We start from the raw sequence: 19,691 nt of genomic DNA on the forward strand, positions 1-19,691 counted from the left end.
GAGACGAAGAAAGCAAGTAGACTTGAGCGAGAACGAGTGAGGTCGCGCGCGCGCGCCGGTAAAAACGGCGCGAGGTGGCCGGTCGCGTGCAAGAAGGTAGGGGGAAATAGGCGTGGTTCGCGGTGCACGTCCGTAGTCGTACTAACGCGAGACGGGCTCGTCGTGCGCCCACCTCGAGAGGGCTCGCCGGGGCTCGCGCGAAGGGGGACGAGACTGCCCGAAGAAAGCCGAATAGTGGGGGTAAGCGGCACGGGCTCTCTTAGTGGAATGGTGGGGATGAACGAAGCTACGATCAACTCCACACATTGAAGACGAACCACATGGATGAAGGCAACGGATCTTTCAAAGTTCACGCACACGAAAATCCAACTGTGGACGCGGCCTGCGCACGTGTAGGGATTTTACATGTGAGAGCGAGCGAGAGATGTAGAGAGAAAAAGAGAGAACGAGGAGAGATAGAAACAGAGAGAGAGAGAGAGAGAGAGAGAAAAGAGAGATAGTAGGAGAGAAGAGAGAGAGAAAGAGAGAGGGGGATGGAGAGTGATGCCGAAGAAGGAATAAGGGAGAAGGGGGAAGCGATGTAGAAGGTAGAGGGGGTAACCGAACGCGGCCGAAGGTGAAACCCGCGAGCCGAGCTCGACTCGCAGTCGGCGCGAGACCGCGCTACTGGAAGGGTCGTTGTTATCGTTGACGTTACTATTATTTGTTATTGTTCTTCTTCTTCTATCGTGTCGCGTATATGCACGCACGAGCCTTTTCTTATCGATACGAACACATCACTACCTTTTACTAAAACTAATTTTCCTTCTTATTTTCCTCCTTTTCCTCTTACACCTCTTTCTCTTCGACCTCCTCCTTCTCCTCCTCCTCCTTCTCCTCTTTATCCTCTCGCTCGCGACGCGAACTCGATAACGAGAGAAAAAAGAAGAAAAAAAAGAAGAGGAAGAAAGAAGGGTTGATACTCTTACTCGATTAACCTCCCACCATCGAATCTTTTTCTCCTCCTTCTCCTCCTCCTCCTCCCTTTCGTCTTCCTCCTACTCTCCCTCTCTGAAGAATCTCCTCCCCCTTCCCCTCACTCTCTCTTTCTCTCTCGTTCTTCACTACCACCACCACCATCACCACCACCTCCTCCACCTTCACCTCCACGTCCACCTCCGTTCGTATGTTCGTCGCTGATTTCTCGCGCGCGCGAACAGACAAACGTCGCCGAGGCACTCTCGCTCCATCGTACTACCATAGTTAGCCCCAAGGAAGAAGAGGATTGGAGGAAGACGAAGAAGTTGGATCTCGAGTCTGTGATATCTCTTGATATACGTGCCTCTCTCTCCCCCGTCCACCCTAATATCTATATATACTCTTGTCTTTTTACTCTCTGCCCTTTACAATACTCGCTCGTCCTTTTCTACTTGCACTCGCCAGAAGTTTTGCACAAGAAGAGGGTAGCACTCGCGTAGTCGTCAGTGGCGAAAGAAAAAAAAAAAGAAAAGAAAAAGAAGGGAATAAAAGTTTAGAGTTTTTTTCTCTGTTTGATGTGACGAACCAGTGTTCTTTGCGTTACTCCTAGAAGTGACAAAAATTTGTCTGAAAGAAATAAGAAGGAAAGAAGAAAGAAGACGGGACACAAGAAAAGAAAGAAAGAAAGAAAGAGAGAGAGAGGGAAAACGTGTATCGTGTGTGTGCGTGCGTGTGCAACTAATTATATATACACATATATATATATATATACATATACACACGTATATATACATTTAAATGAAGTGAAACGAGCGAGTCTTCTTCTTTGTTGTTATTGTTATTTGTTGTTTCCACTTCTTATTCTTGCGGCGACAAGCAGAAAGGATCATAGTGGAGGACGTTGCTCGATTGCCATTTGATCGAAATTTCCTCTCTCTCTCTCTCTCTCCTTTCTCGTTCATCATACATACATCGTGCCCGATAGCTGTGATAATACTCTCGAAGGATACTACAAATTTACACTACGACTTACGCTTTTCTTCTATGATACACAACGCGTCGTTCAGTGCCTGTTCTATTGCTGTGATCGCGTGACATTATTATTGTTGTTATTGTTGGATCAACGTGTACTGAGAAACGTCGACGTCTTCCAGCTCAAAGGATCGGAAAAGAAAAGGAGGAAGAATAGAAGGAGAAGAAGAAGAAGAAGAAGAAGAAGAAGAAGGAGAAGGAGAAGAAACCTTTTCAGAATCGGAAGGAACTGAATATCGAAGGGAACGAATGCTCAAGATCCTTTAAAATTCGACCGGTAAGCTGCAAATTGTCATCGTCATCGTTTCATGATCGGTCGTCGAATTTTTTTTTATCTTCTGTTTCTCTCTCTTTTTTTTTTTGGGTCTTTATTTGCTCGCAAACCTCAAAACAATTAGGAATTTGAGATAACAATCGATACCAATTATTAATCGTTATCTTCGACAATAAAAAAAACAAAAAAAGAAAAAAAAAGAAAAAGAGAAAAAAGAAAATTACAAAAAGTAACTTACAGGTATTTTATGATATCAATAATTAATCAGATCAGCGAATCTTTTTGTTAGATTTCCGTAGACTATACTTAAGAAATTGCGTGTTTCGTCGTGTTATCATCGAGTGGAAAGTGGAACGGCTTAATCTACGATACACCTTCAAAGAACGATATTATCGATAGGAATTGAGACCTTGTCGAGATTACGTCGTTAAATTGATTAATCCCGCCGCATTTAGCTTTAGCCTTGCTTTGGCGATGTTGTCATTTCTCGATGTTGTCATCTAAGAAGGGACACTCGAAATCTATGGTCCATAGAGCGCGATAATAAATAATAAATAATGATAATAATATAAATAATAATAATAATAACAATAACGATAAAAAAATATTTTAATTCGGAATGGTATTTATCAATATTTTTTTTTCTTTCCTTTTTTTTTGTTTTCTAAAATGTCGTCGGTTTTTTTTCTCTCTCTTTCCTTCTCTTTCTTTTTCCTTTTTTTTAAAGAATTCTTTACATTCATCGAGACAACAGCGTGTGTTGTATGAGGAAGGAGAGTAAGGAGAATTTATATTCGTAGAAATATAAATTGAGTAGAAACGTTAGATTGGATACATCGTCTTCAAATTACAAGAATTGTCGGTTGCTTTCTTCTGAGAGAAAAAGAGTAGAGGGTGGTAGGGGGAGAGAGAATCAGCGAGAGAAAGAGAGGGTGTGTTGTGGTAGGGGGAGAGAGCTAAAGAAAGGGAAAGAGAGAGACGTAGCAGGAGAAAAGAAAGAAAAAGGAAGTGTTCTTCTCTCACGAAGTGAAGAGAAAAATGTGTCTCGCCGAGGTATCGGCTAATATCAAAGGCTTTCTCCCATCGGGAACCCTCGTTGACAGAAGAGTGCGTTTATAATCGATGTTGGATAAAGAGTCGTGTGTGTACATATATATATATATATATACACCATATATATATATACATACACACATGTGTTTATATATATATGTGTGTGTGTGTGTATATGTGTGTGTGTATATATACTTATGTCGTAGATGATCACGTGCGAGGGCGGCTTTTAATAATGGCATATGCGCGAACCGTTCAACCGAGCGTCGCGACGCTCAGCGTCGGAAGTGGAGCGAACGCGAACAAAGTGGGAAGCTAACGTATATACATGTGTTTGTACATGTGCGTGTGTATTATATATTTCTGTGTGTTGGTCGCCTATATTCCCGTTGCCGCTTAGTATCATTGTCGTTGTCGTCATCATCATCGTCGTCATTGTTATCGTTGTCGGTGGGTGATCACATCACCGATCGAATCCCTTTTCACGCTCTTTCTCTTCCTTTTTTCTCCCTCTCTCCCTCTCTCTCTTTCTCTCTTTTTCTTTCTTTTTCTTTTTCACGCTCGACCTTTTCGTTCGTGAGATAAACTCGTCTCGTTTTATCGGATTTCCAACGGGCCGCGTGCGCTTTGCAATATATCAAAAATTACGGATCGACGAGATGTTTATAGCTAAAGGGACAAAGGAAAAGGATAAAGAAAGAAAAAAAGAAAGAAAGGAAAAGAGAACAAACGAAAACAAACAAAAAAACAAAATAAATGGAAATCTTTCGAGTTTGATATTTTTCGTCATTATTACTTCTTTGACATTTATTATGCACATATGCGTGTATGCTGTATGTATTAAACAATTCCATTGCGATAATCATCGATTGTTTTGCGGAAGTTGCGTCTAGACTATAGTAATTCAATTGTTCAATTTCTTTTCTTTCCTCTTATCTTTCTTTCTTTTTCTTTCTCTTTCTCTTTATTTTTCCGGATATTCAAAAGTAAACCAAAGATCTATCATATTTCTCGTGACAATTCAATTGTATTGAGAAATTTGTTGATTTCTTTCGTTCCCTCCCCCCTTCCCCCTATCCCTCTCCCCTTGCTTTCTTTCCGGTGGTGAGATCACGTAGTAGGAGGATGGTTTTCACAGATCGAAAACGGACGTGCCTCGTGGCCGGCGCTCGTTTCTTCTCGAAAATCAGCCACGTAGAACGATCTACTGCGACCAATCTCTCCTTTACGCGTGTCCCTTCACGGCTCATGACTTTGGTGAGTACGCACGCGCGCTCCCTTGCCCATGTCCATGCCCATGCCCATGCCCTTATTCATGCTCACCGTGATGTGCGCTCGTGCTAATTCTTTTCTCTCCTTTTCTATTTATCTCATCTTCCTTTTATTTGTTTTTTTTATATCTTCACGTACTAGACAGCGATGAAGGACATATATATATATATATGTATGTGTATATATATATATATATATATATATATATATATATATGCATGTATTCAGAGTTTTTAGAATGATTTATTATATGGTAATAAATAAATGAGATAAACATTATTTTCGTTGAATAAAAATAACATTAATTCGTTCAGGTAGGTTTGTTGACGTCTATATTTAAATTCTCTCATATATTGTATTAAATTACGTACTATAATTAAAGCGTAGGGGGGTATAGTAATCGTGCGAATGATGCCGTCTCCATTGTTTTAATCGACTTCTTCGTTGACACGACCACGCGCGATAAGAGCCAGCAAAGTCAGCGGCCTTCGTTTTGTGCGTGCATGCGTGCGTGAATATCGGAAAGAGGGTGTGTGTATGAGAGAGAGAGAGAGAGAGAGAGAGAGAGAGAGAGAGAGAGAGAGAGAGAGAGAGAGAGAGAGAGAGAGAGAGAGAGATAAGAAGAAAGAAAAAGAAGAAAGAGGTAGGAGACGTAAGACGAATGGTGCACACGAGAAGGAGGTGTCAGGTGTCACGGCTGTCCGGTTTCGTTTGCAAACAACACGGTGCTAGCGGCAAAAACATTTTCTCTTGGACAGTTCAAGCCTTCTTCTATAGATCTCCAATGGGTATATATATATTTCTATATATATATATATATATATGCGATCTTTCTCTTTGTTTTATACGTGAGTTTTAGTAATTGGTCCAGTATTATCTTCTGATATCAAAGTTCATTGATTTTCAACGCTTATCGTAATGGATCGTTTCGTTTCTAATGTTTTTTTTATTCGTTTACCTACAAACTCAATGATTATTTCAAATCGATACCGCGTCTGTCCTTTTATCTTCATTAAACGATTAAAAGATAATCTTATAAGAGTTTTCAATTTCTAGGTATATTTTTAATATCTAGGTATATTATCAGGCGAATATGTTACAGAGAAGGAGGGAGGGTGAGAGAGAGAGAGAGAGAGAGAGAGTGAGAGAGAGAGAGAGAGAAATACGTAATATACTTTTAATATACTTTTAATATAACAAAGCGTATACCTTTAAAATACTTTTTACCATTGATATTCGTTGACATCGTTAAAGGATTACATAGAAATGTAATTATCCGTGTGAAAATCGGTCATCGATTCATTAGAAGCTCGGCTTTTCAAATCGATCATAGGAGAAAGGTCGCCGAGGATGCTCCCTGGTTACATCGTAAAACCGTCGATCCGTGTATCTCGAACGGTACAGAGAAGATTAATCGAGCTTCGTGCCGTCGCATCGACGCTGCCACCGTTCGGCCGTCGTATCCGTAGCGACGAAATGCGAGCAAGCAGCTGCGCGCGCGCGAGACCACATAACTTCCCCGAGACGCCCTTTCGCGCATAATGATACATCGCGCCGGACACGAAAGTTATACGCTTTAATTCGAGGCTCGCGCTCGGTGAGCAACGTATATCGATCGCCAATTTGCTATGCAGATCGTAGCCCTTTCGAAGCTGCTCTCGATTGCATTCCCTGCGATTGCACCGTGTCTCTCTCTCTCTCTCTCTCCCCCTCTTTCTCTCTTCCTTCCCCTCTTCTCTTTCTTCCTCTCAACTCCCTATCTCTCTTCCTCTCGTATCTCTTTCTTTTTTCTTTTTTCTTTTTTTTATCTCTTTCTGTCTTATTCTCTTACTTTTTTTTCAATCTCTCTCTCTCTCTCTCTCTCTCTCTCTCTCTTTCTTTTTTTTATGTATATCTTACAATGTAGAAAGACAAAGAGAACAAAGAAATTATCGAAGGATAGTTTGAGACGACTTCGAAGCGTAGAATGGTAGCCGATATCTGGGAGATAAGATTATGGTGTCGTTCTCCTTCGAAAGACAATTACATACATACCTAGCTGGCTTTTATCTTTCAACGTGCGAGCATTATCTTTCTCTCCCACAGTCACGATATAAATCGTTATTATCGTATCTCCCTGTTCTACGATTGTACGAAAATTTATTCGGGGTGGACGGGGGAGGGGACGAGGGGAGAGGGTCTTAGCTCGAAACGATTATAACGTCCGATCCAATTATCGGGAATAGTTATAAAGCTTCCGCCACAAATCAAGAGAGAGGAAGAGAGAGAGAGAGAGAGAGGAGAGAGTTCGTTGATTGCTTCGGTGGATCGACGTTCAACGAGGCAACAGTCGATCGATCGATCCAGATCGAGGTACGGATAGCGAAGATCTTTTCTTGCTAACCGACTACGCTCGAGAAAGCTCTCTTCTCTTTAAAGAGGAGAAGGAAAGATGAAGATGAAGAGAAGGAGTAGGAGAAGGAGGAGGAGGGGGAGGAGGAGTCTCTCTTCTTCGATATATCCTGATTTTTGTCGATCCATCGTGCGAGAGGAGATCGAACGTGAGCAATCTCTGGTGGTTGGTGGTACGCCGGCGCAATTAGGAAATCCATTTGGCGTAATTGCGCGAGAAGAAAGCACGGCCGGTAGCGAGCAAGCGGAGCGAGTTGTTTCTTTTCTCTTTCTAGGATGATCGCATGAAACTCTGCGTTAATCTTTTCATATAAGATCCAAGCTGGTCATTTATCCATCTTTTCTCTTTCATTCGTCTTTTTGATTTTATTTATTTATTTATTTCCCTCCCCCTCCCCCTCCCCCCAACTCCTTATATCTTTGAATCTCACTCATTTAAAAGAATATTTTTACTTAAAGTCGATTGTGCGTGTGCCTGTTAGTGCCATGTGTGTTTACCCTTTTGTTGTGTATAAGAGTATAAATCAGAATTATCAGTTTTACAAAGAGAAAAACTTATAAATTATAATATTTCAAATGCAACGTAAGATCAGGCGTTAGATTTTGAACGTGAAAGTTGAAAGTGAACGTATATATATGTATGTCTCGTCCCATTGGAATTAGAAAATACATATACATACCACAAGGAATGGACAACGATATAGAATATTATTATTAACGTACTTATCCCCTTTGGATAAAAATTTCATCTTATATACTTTTGACCGATTACCTTAAGAAGATATATCATTTTTATTTATCAATTTTTTTGCATGTGATGTTTTAATTAAAAAAAGAAAAAGAAAAATCTTCCTCACTCTTTTCGTTTTCATTCATTCGTACAATTTCGAAATATATTGCGTTTAATATATCGACGATAAATTTTCGAAATGGAAAACTCGAACACGTTCGTCGAGTCGTAGTAAACCATCCCGAGAAATCTGTCGTGTTATTTTCATTGGCATTTCGATCGAGAAAGGGAGAAGAGAGATTTCTTTTCCGGATCACGCCCATCGTTTTTCCGTAATTCTTTCCGTACGATTTCATTTCCCGCTCATGTACTACGATTCCGAGACGTACGCCCACGGAAATCGAACGACGGCGCAACGTAATGATCGGCTATTATGCTAATCCACCACGAAGGCGATTCTCGCGCGATGATACTAGCTGCGAATTGTCAGTCGCGCGTACATCGTACTCTTCGCAGTTGTCGCATCGTTCGTTGTCCCCGGTACGTGCAAGACACGAATGCAAATCGTTCTTTCTATTTGTACATATATATATATATATATACACACACACCACACACACACACACATGTATGAAATTAAGTCAGTCTTTTTTTATACGATTTTTTTCACGTAAAAATTAGTTAATTTCTCAAGCATAAACGACACTTAAAAACACGTATATTAACTTTTTGTGTTTCTACTTAACATCGATATACCTATTTAATATATATAAAGTTTAATGTATAAAAAGAACTGTTTAATGTACAAGAAGAAGGAAAAAAAAGAAGAAAAAAAAAATGAAGAAGAAAAAACAACACGAAAACATCGAATCGATTCGACAACGATCGATGAATCGAAAAAGATCGAATTACTCGTATCGAATTCAAAGTGGTAGGAAATTTGGTTCTTCTCTTTCTCTGAAAATGCGTAATAATAATAATAATAATTATAATAATAAAAATAATAATGTCCACCATTTGATTCGCTTATCGAATCCTATCGTAGATGAACGAGTCAATTTTAAGAAAAAAGAAAGGAAGAAAGAAAGAAAGAAAAAGAAAAGACAAGAAGAAAGTACAAGAGAATCAAGAATCATGAATGAAAGCAACGAGCCCTGAGATCCGGGCTCTTTCGAGTGGAATAGTCACAAGAAAACCGGATCCACGAAAGTAGAAACGAGTTGCGTTATCTAATCTCTAGCTGCCTAGCTTAGGTTTATTTTCGATAGACATATCGACATTCTACGCGTATTAATATTTTTTTTGTTGTTGTTCTTTTCTTCATCTATTTTGCTTCGTTTTCTTTTTGTTTCGTTTTATTTTCTCTTTTTTTTTTCCTTCTCTTACTTTTCTTTCGAATGATGTAAAAGATACGTTTTTTCTTTTTTTCTTTTCTTTTTTTTTTTTTTTAACGCTAAAACGACGAACACGAAGAGACGAAGACAGACTCCATCATTGCCTTTGTGTTCGTCTTGTAAAAAAGTTTTCGATGGTGGTGTGTAAATGTTGAGAAGAAGAAGGAGGAGGAGGAGGAGAAGGATGGAACGGAGAAGAAAAAAGAGGAGTTGAAGGAGGAGGTAGAAGTGGGGTGGAGGAGATGGAGGCAGAGGTAGAGGCAGAAAGTCGCACGACGTGGCCGTGTGAATCGTTCCTTAATTAATTCTTCGAGCGGACGGTAATGGGCCGAGCGAAGTACGCACGCGTAGGTGGCTGGCTGCGGGTTTCTTCATCGCTCGCAGGTGTTGCCTTCGTGTAATGAACGACCGATTGGTTTTCGACGATATTTTATCCGTCCTCTTCTTCTCCTCCTCTCTTTTTTTCTTTTATTCTTCTATATCTTTCTTTCTTTCTCTCTCTCTCTCTCCCTCTCTCTCTCTCTTTTATTTATTTATTTATTTATTTATTTATTTTGGGCGACCCTTTCAATTTTCACTAAGACGACCTTGTCGTTTGTTCTTCCTTCTCTCTCTCTTTCTGTCTTTTTCTTATTATATATATATTGTTATCCGTCATAAAATTTCTCTTTTGAAACTTTGAATTCCTAGAAAAGACTACAATCGAAACGATTACTATATTCAAGGTACATAATTACAATACGATACGATACAGTATTTTAAGGTACATCGAAGTATATGAATTGGTATATCGATGAATATTTAAAGTTCACAGTTGGATTATGTTTCTTTTTTAAAAAGAAGAAACCACCCCAGTAGGACGACACGAATATTGGTTTTACTTGTACGCCTAACGTTGATCGGAGAAAGTACAAGGTAATGCGATAAATATATACACGGAGGAGGATAGTAGCGATTAATCGTCTTGTGAAGCGTTATACGTTCCGTGGGTGTATGTGTGAAAATACGAAATAGTCTCTCTCTCTTTTCTCTTCTCTTCTCTCCTCTCCTCTTCTCTCTCTCTCTCTTTCTTTTTTCTTCTGTGGATAGCAATGGCGCTAATGGAGCTCGCGGAGGGGTTGTTTATCGGCCTTGACCGTGAATTCATCCCTCTTTAACGAACGACGTGCAAAGGAGAAAGAGGAGAGAGATATAGAGAGAATTAGAGAGAGAGAGAGAGAGAGAGAGAGAAGGGGAGAATCTGGTTGGTTGGTTCTAACGGCAAGATGCACACCGAGGTTATCTCGTCTCTTCGCTTTCCCTGTGGAAATCAATATTACTCTCTCATGTACCACCAGCAAAGCCAGGGCTCGTTTCCCTCCTTTCTCCTCTTCTATCCTCTTCTTCCCTTCATATGTTGGTAAGCTCATTCTCTCTTTCTCTCTCTCTCTCTCTCTCTCTCTCTCGTTCTTTCGTTCGGGTCATATAAACTCGGTGCCGTTTTTTTTCTATTTTTTCTTTGTTACTTTTCTTTTCTTTTTTCTTATAATGTATATAAGAACGTATAGATATGTGTACGTGATATAAACTCTATATTCAATTCTCTCATTATCATCCTATGCGAACGGGAAAGCGAATAGTCTTAACATTGAAAGCGATTGCTTTAAATTAAAACGATTCGATTAATTCGTATGATAATTTATTTGTGACGATCGTTATCTTTCGTTTCCTTCTTCCTTTTTTTTCTTTCTATTTACCGATTTAAAAGAAAATCGTTCAATATTCTTTGCCACGTACGTTTAACGTTATTTCTATGAAGAATAATATTGTACTTTATTTTTCTAAAGTACAAGATATTTACTGCTATCTAATGTTGATATTTTCACCCTGTCTTCTTTGTCTTTTTCTATTTACCTTTTTTTTTTCTAATATTTTCTTATTATTTATTAGCAGATAAGTACGTAACAGATGTCATCTTGGTGATTTTTAATCTCACTTTAACATCGTTTCTATTTAGAACAATATGTTTTTCAAACAACATGTTTTTCGAACGTATGAGATATTTACAGTTATCAAAGATGATGTTTACTTTCTCTCTCTCTCTCTTTTTTTTTTTATCTTATATCTATATATATATATATATATATATATATACACACACATACATATACCATACCATACCACATCATACTGTCCTTTTGTACGAAAGCACGTGCGCTGGCACGAAGGAACAATGAGATTCGTGAAATTTATGCCTTGTGTTTTCGAACGAACCTTCGGGTACGGGCGCGTGCTTTGAGATAAAAGTGAAGAAAAAGGGAGGGTAAGAAGGAGAGGAAAAAGAGTTATAGGAAAACGATATCCACCGGTTGAGAGCCGTAACCCGTTGCCGCTTACAACGTCTCTTGCGTATGGTCGTAAGTATCTGTCGGCGGTTTATGTTCGCGACTCATGTAATACTCCCACTAACGCGAGCTAGATTTAACAGAGTAATTAACGCCCACACACGTACATTTAGCTGCCAAGCGCGATTGACTTTGCTCTTTCTCTCTCTCTCTTTTTTTTTGCTTTCTACGAACACAAAGTTCGACACTCGTATCGAATGTCATCATAAAACTGATATCTTTCGATGATATAAATATTATTTTAAGGAGAAACAAAAATAAAATTTGTACATATATTTACGATATTACTTGTCCTATATCAAAAAGTTGTAACTACGTGTACTTGACGATAATTCACGATTTACGTTGTCTACGATCCTTCGAAAGAACAGGCGCACGTTGCTTCTTTCTTTTTTATTCTTCTAAAAATTTATATGCTTTTATATCGTGTGTACGTGTGTAACGATAAGGGATAAAATTATTGAAATAGTCGACGTTAATTATTGAATAAAATTAGCTATGAAATTTTTTTTTTTCCCCTTGTTAAAAACACATTGAGAAAAGTTCTTTCACCAAGTGAGAAATTTATCCTGTACTATCTCTGAATGTGTTTATATAGGTCAGGAGGGATGCGTGGCGCCTATCGATAGGCTCTGGAGGGTTGTTCGAGTTCAAGGTCGCGCATCTTGTTTTAGAGTCTGCGCAGTGCAGGCGGACGACCAACCGACCGACCCCATGGTAATGGTGGTGGTGGTGGTGGTGGTAGTTCTCTCGAGTCCCTTTCGAGATAAATCACACGATACGTTCTCGACTAAGAGATAAACGGGATAATTTCTAAAGAGTAAAAAAAAAGAAAAAAAAAAAATAACTAACTTTCGATATTATTTCTTACGGAAATGTCAACGATATAAATGTCCAATTGATAACAGTTAGGTAGTATATAAAACAGGTATATAAAATCGAGGCCATGTAACAAAGTATTACCGAAAATAATATTCTCCCTGGAACTATGGTATTTACGATGCCATAATATAAAATAATACTTTCAGCCTTTCTTTCCTTTACCTCATCTATATTTCCTTCTTCTCCTTCACTCGTTTCTACTAGACTATACTCGATATACTTTCTACGTCCTCACTCCATTCCCTTTCTCTCTCTCTCTCTCTCTCTCTCTCTACCTACTTCTATCTCTATCTCTCCCTTGCCTTCCTCTTCTCTCTCTCTCTCTCCCTCCTATCTTTCGCGGTTATTCGCTTCCGTAACGGCCGTTGAACGATCGCTGGCGCTAGGAAAACGATCATTCTCTATGGTCGAACAGGTAGCTGGGTTGGGCCAGGTCGTTAAGTAGGTGTACATACCTGCCGCAATCGCGGAGTCGCCAAAGAGCCTGGCTACTGGAGTTAACGAGTCTTCTCCGTGCTTTTCTCCTTTCTCATCGTCTTCCTCTTTTTCTTCTTCTTCCTCTTCTTCTTCTCCGTCTCCACCTCCTCCTCCTCCTCCTCCTCCTCTTCCTCCTCCTTCTTTCTTTCTTTCTTTCTTTCTTTCTTTCTTTCTTTCTTTCTTTCTACTCTTCTCTTTTTCATCTTCTTTTTTTGATGATCCTTCTTTCACTGCAGCAGAGTGTAGGTTCGCGAACAGGTATCCAAGCTTGTCTTCTTCTTCTTCTACTTCTTCTTCTTCTTCTTCTTCTTCTTCATCGCCGTGTGGGCAGATAGATGCAGGAGGAAATGCATCGAGATATCGATATCCAACCACGCGCCTCCAGCCGAAGATGAGGAACGTCCACCTTGTCCCGTGCTCTCGTATTCGCGGCTCGTATATACACACACAGGAGTCCTCTCTTATCTCCGATCGGATCTCGTCGTCTTGCTCTTAAAGCGACCGGCCGTTTGACGTCTCTCGACGATCTTCCTTCAGTGGTGCTCAAAATCATTATGAAATTTCAACGTAGAAAGAGAAAGAGACGAATAAAGACGAAAGATAGAGATAGAGATAGAGATAGAGATAGACAGAGAGAGAGAGAGAGAGAAGAGAAAGAAAGAAGAGAAATCGAATGTCCTATCCCATTTTTGTTTTTATTTTTCGAGGAAACATTCTTAGCCTCGAGGTGTCTTTACTTCATTATTCTATCGCGATCGATCGAATTGAGACCGTCATTAAATATGTGTACCTATCTATCCATCTATGCATACCACCACATGTATTATACTTCGTTTAACTCGCTCCTTTTTAAATTGCGGTTACTTTTTGCGGTTTTAACGAGAGGAGCTACCACTTCATCATCGAGATTACTCGTGGATGAATTTATTCTCGTTAACATCAGTGTACGTATATAAGTGCTCTCTCTCTCTCTCTCTCTCTCTCTCTCTCTCTCTCTCTCTTTCTCTCTCTTTCTCTTTCTCTCTCTTTCTTTAATTTGTTATTATTTCTCTTTTCTAATACGTAAGAAAGGATTAACAATTTACGTTACCGGAAGAAGAAGGGTACCGTCTCGTTAACACCAATAGATATCCACTTGCACGTTTAATACTAATAATAATTAATAGGATTACAAGGTAAATCGTTTGCTATATCCATATCCATAGTCATCGATAATGACTATTATTAATTTAATGATCGATCGTTAAAACGAATGATTCGTACGGTTGAGAGTTGCCTATAGAAATGGAGGGGACGGGAGGGGAGGGGATGGGAAAAGAACGGCAAGAAATGTCTGTTCTTTCCTGGTCCTTCTCAAGGACGTCGTCGATCAGTAGCGGTAATCTAGATTTTGAGAAGAAGAAGAAGAAGAAAAAGAAAAAAAGTAAAAGAAGAAGAAAAAGCAAGTGACGCTAATTCAAGCATACGTTCGCTGTTATTTTAAAAATATACTCCTACTTAAAGGTGTCAAGGGGAATAGGGTTTATCTGGACGTTTCAAAAACGCGCGCATCGAATCGCCAAGAAAACTTGGCAAACGAATTTGTCCGTGTAGCCGAATGAAATTACATCGTAATTTATATAGGATTACCAACAATTCTCTTGTTTTTAAAAAATCATTGAACAAAGAGGAAAGAGAAAAATTATATGTAAGAAGAAAAATAAAAAGAAAAAGAAAAAAGACTATAGGAAGAAAGAAAAATATCAACGAAGTACTTCGATAACTTACCCCTTTCTGATAGGAAAGATCGAAGAATGGCCGTCGTTAAAGGTGAAAGGCGAGATTCGATTTTGGTGTTGCTAGGATCGATCGAAGTTTGGTTTGTTGTACACCTGTTGCCGGTTTCGTGGACCAACTTAAGGTCCCTCCTTGGCGGCTCTTTCTCCTCATTTGTAGACACACCGGCCCTCCCACCTTCGTCTTATTTGTACATGCAGGTATCCTAACGGCTTACGTTCTCTCGCTTGCTCTCTCTTTCTCTCTCTCTCTCTCTCTCTCTCTCTCTCTCTCTCTCTCTCTCACTCACGCATACTCTTTCTCCTTCCTTCGCCTTCTTCGACAGTAATAAATTCTCTGCCGTGTCTCCTTCTCTTCTTTTTCTTCTCTCTTTCTTTCCCTCCCTCCCTCCCTCCCTCCCTCTCTCTCTTTTTCTTTCTCTTCGCCTTCTTTCTTCTCTTCCTTCGACTTTTCTTCGTCTTCTTGTGGTCCGCATTCGCGTTATTCCATTGTGTACTCACTTGTTTAAAAAAGAAAAAAGAAAAAAGAAAAAAAAGAAGATAAAGAATGAATCCGGTCGTTTGCACTTCGGGAGCAGTTCTTTTTTTTTTCCTCACTATCTTTGTTTCCTTTTCTTTTTCTTTTTCTTCTTGTTCGTTGTGCTGTTTGTGTCTCTTTCCAAGCACGAAATATACTGTCAATGGGTGTGAATTGGACTCGACCGTGTGGAACGATATAAATTTCTCTTTTTTTCTTGTAACTTCCGAATGCTTTGTAGTATTGTAACAAATTTTACATAAATCCATACGTCAACTATGACGTCTGTTGTTATAACACTCATCAGTGCAAAAATATATATAATGAAATATTGTTTTTATGAATGACGATTATGATTTTTTTTTTTTCACAAATGTTATAAATGTTACAAACGTTCAAAATAAAATTGAAAAGAAATTAAATTCTATTTCACTTTGGCTTTGTAAACTTGCGTATTATTTATTTCTTTTAGTTTTTTTTTGTTCTCTCTTCTTTCAACTTTTAGCGCAAAGGTTCGAAGGTGCATCGATTTAGATGTTAATTATGCGACACCGGTATATAATCGCGCAGAGTTGACCGTTAACCGACGAGTACGTCTGTAAAAAATGCCAATCGTCGTCGACACGCCAAGCTTCATTGCAAAATTTCTGTTCTGTATATTTTTATTATCAAGAAAATGCGTAGCTTTTATTTGTTAACGTTTGTTATTAAATAAAACGTTTGCAATCAGTAAGAGTATATACCATATATAAATTTATATTAAATATATATATATATATATATATACATATATATATGTATGTATGTATAATATTATATTTAAAATATATACTAGAAAAACGATAGGAGCTTAAAAAGAGTTGAAAATGTGATAAAATTTTGTTGAATTATTTCACGCTTGATTACGTGCCACTAATGATATTCGTAAATAATTTCTTTCTCTATTCCACACTTCCTTTTCTTTTTTTTTTTTTTATTTTTCTTTCTTTCTTTCTTTCTTTCTCACTTTTGAAATCGTTCATTGAGATTTATTTCTTTCTCACGTAACATTCTTCGTCGTTGGTGTTCATCTTTTTCTCTTTCTTTGCTTTTCCTTATTATTATTATTATTATTATTATTATTATTCTTCTTCTCCTTCTTTTTCTTTTTTCTTTTTTTCTATCATACACGTCTAAACGAGGAAACCACCTGCGGCGTTATCGACACGTGTAGAATTCTACTCGTTCAATCGTATTCTAACTCATTCAAGATGGGAAAAAGAAAAATCCTATTTGCCTATCTTTGAAACATACATACAAATCACGTCCCGTTACGAGCATACTTTCATAAATGTTTCCGGCAAAAAACGATTACATTCGGTTGATTTCTTAACACTTTAAGATAATTAACCGATAATTAATAATCTACTTGTATAGAGGAAGTAAATACGTTCGAGGAATAATTATTAACTTGTTAATCAAATCGTTAATTTATACATAAAAATATTCAATATTATTCAAACAATCGAATGAAATTTTTTCGTCTAATTGTTATTACGGAGATATATTAGAACGAGAAAATAGAAGAGAAGAATAAAAAGAGTATAAAGTCGATCGATGTAGCTAAATAAAAGCTCTTGGTAACTCGTTAAATAAAACACGATGACATAGTCTTATGAATTGTTTATAGAGAAATGATGCTAACGATATCAGAATATTATTTGAAAAACTTGAGAATGATTAAACGGTTAGGCTCTTTTTTTACGATTATCAAGATGGTAACAATATATATCCTCAAATCGATTTGATAACATTAAACCTTTTGATCGCAAAAGTTTGATTAACAAAGAGATTTTTACAATATTGATTACAATGTCAATTAAAATATATATGCGCTAAATGAAGCACTTTATAGGATGTATTAGGGCAAATAGTTCTATTGAATTTTTATCCAATTACTTTTCTTGATTTTAAAAGATACATTATAAAATATCATTATTATTATTATTATTATTATTATTATTATTACTATTATTATTATTATATATAGTTCTAGTTTATTTAAATAATTTTTACTTGTACAAAAAAATGAAAGATGAATAATACGTTTAAAGATTTCTTTACCCGACGATTTCGTTTTAACGATTGAACTATACGTTCGACATAATTAAAAATAAAACATATATATCTAAAAACAATCGATAATGAAACATGTCATATTGATTTTATGCAAAGGAGAAATCCTATTCTAAAGTAAACAAATGTACATAGTAACACACAATATATTATTCTAAATGAGGTTTTTTTTTTGTCATAAGAAGTTCGTATAACGATTAATGTCGAAAAGCACGACGATCATTTGAGCCTTTTGTTCGACGAGTTTACAATCCATCTTTTGTATTGGTTTGTCAATGAAAAAAGAAAGTTATCTTCGTGAAAATCCTAAAACATCTGTTTTAAATCTCAACGAGGAAACTCGGATTGTTATAAAAGAATCTTCGATCAAAAAAAAAATAGAAATGAGTTGTTGTTTCCTACGTGGAAACAACGAAAAGCTAATTCGTTTACAACTGAATGGAAAATATAAGATATATTAAGTTGCATTTCATGTAACTTAATTTGTATGATATTAACACAGAAATGTTAATCTCATGTTTTATTATATTTCATTCGAAGATTTTATTGACGATAATAAAAATCATATGGTCATGATAAAGCTATACTTTTAAAGTGAAGATTAATGTGAAAGACGTTGAGAAGTTAAAGGTGTTAAGATGTTCAAGATGTTAAAATTTTTAGAGAAGAAAAGATGTCAGACTCATTTAGATGATCAATATTTATTTCCCATAGAATAATCCCATATAGGTAATAAATCCCTATATAGTCTTAAACTTGTCAGACCGTTGTCTTGTAATACAGATATACAAAAGTTTCTAACAGTGATTTTAATTCAAAGAGAAAATTTTTGTCTTTTTATCGAGATCAAAAATTGAATGGATTTTAAATTAATCGATCCGTCCCGATATACACGATAGATGATGCACATTTTTTTTTCGAATATTTTTCGAAACAATCGAGGAAGAACGTGTGTTTATTTGGTTGTTGATTTACGATCGACAGTTTTGCGATTTGGTTGGATTTTCTTTTCTTTTCTTTTCTTCTTAATTTGTTTTTTTTTCTAAATCGATCGAAAGAAAAACGAGTAAGGGACTTTGCCCTTAGCAGCGATTGGTTTGTCTCCTTACGTCATCGCGGACTACCTGCAGTCGGAAAAGAGACTAAAAAAAGACGCACAGCCCCGGGTCCGATGCAAACGAGCGAACTAGGTCGTCCTCCTAAACCCTCGTTGGTTACCGGAACCCTACGAGACCCTTGCCAGAGTCTCTCAACCAATATTACAAATTTTATTTTTACTTTCCTATATCGATTCGATCGACGAAATATAATCAAGGAAGATTTTGTTGAAGTTCTATGACATCTTTTCAGCTGTTTATCGTTCCTTACAGAAAATACTTCTTTTTCCTTTTTTTTTTTTTTTTTTCGAACAACACCCGGACGTCTTCCCACGACCACGTCCTTCCTTGATAAAAGTTCGTCTTTACGCTGAATTAAGCGTAATCTTAAAGGAAGCGGCTAACCAGATACGGAAGTTTGCCTACTGAACGAAATCGTAATACCGTATGAACTCATAATAAATTTAGATAAACTTTGTCCTGATATTTCAAGGAAACAGATGGAACGTCGAAGGAAAAGATTTTTTTAAGTTGGACAAGAAATATAAGGGAAGAGAGAAGGGTGAAAGAAAAAAGAAGAAAGGAAAAACCCAGAATTCGTTAGTTTCATAATAATATCGGTTGAGAACCATCGGCCGGTTCACCTGCCAGCTCGAAACGGTGGCCTGTTAATTACGCGTGGTACGAACCCACGGAATTAACAGTAGTGATCCACTATCATCTCCGGTGGTTCGGCTTTTCAAGCGATTCCCTCTTCGAACTCTCCTCGGTCCTCCGCACCTTCGGGAACACCTTTTACCTTCGAATTCCTGGATTCCTCGGGCCAACGTTTACGACGAAAGTCCATCTAGCCGAAGTCGTAGAATCTCGGCTTGTTCCTTTCTTATTTGACAGATAAGGACCACTACCATCACCACTATCATTATTATCGTCGTTGTCGCCGCCATTGGTGTTTCCTTAGCCCTGACAAAAAGTTAACCGAATTCTCGCATTAACTCTCTAAATCCATCAGCTCTCTCTCTCTCTCCCTCTCTCTTTCTCCCTCTCTTTCTATATCTCTCTTTCCCTCTTTTTCTTCATCTTTTTCTTTCCCTTTCACTCCTTTCTCGAAAAATTTTCCTTTTTCTTCGTTCAATTATACGATTTCTGTTTTCATTAAGCTTCTGCATTTAATTCTTGGTCTAATCGCAGTAAACGTCTGGAACAGTCGAGTAATTAATAATCATTAGTACGATTCTAAGGTAGATGGTTTAAAACGACGGAGACATCTTGTTAGATGGATCGATTCCGGTTTCGGCCGTTTGCTCCGAGCAATATTCACCGTCGTCAACTGGTGCTCGC

General features: G+C 37.7%; 1 protein-coding gene across 1 annotated transcript in view; it reads left to right on the top strand.

Annotated features, from left to right (window-relative positions):
• Positions 1–320: 320 nt before the first annotated feature.
• The window catches only part of LOC124431452 (early growth response protein 1), a 42,775-nt gene continuing 23,404 nt past the window's right edge, over positions 321–19,691 (top strand). Inside the window, exons 1-2 of the mRNA XM_046979433.1 lie at positions 321–407; positions 2,150–2,266. Of these exons, the coding sequence (XP_046835389.1) occupies positions 321–407; positions 2,150–2,266 (204 nt within the window). The remainder of the gene's footprint in view (positions 408–2,149; positions 2,267–19,691) is intronic.

The sequence above is a fragment of the Vespa crabro genome, chromosome 1 (genome assembly GCF_910589235.1).
Source record: "Vespa crabro chromosome 1, iyVesCrab1.2, whole genome shotgun sequence".
Lineage (NCBI taxonomy): Eukaryota > Metazoa > Arthropoda > Insecta > Hymenoptera > Vespidae > Vespa > Vespa crabro.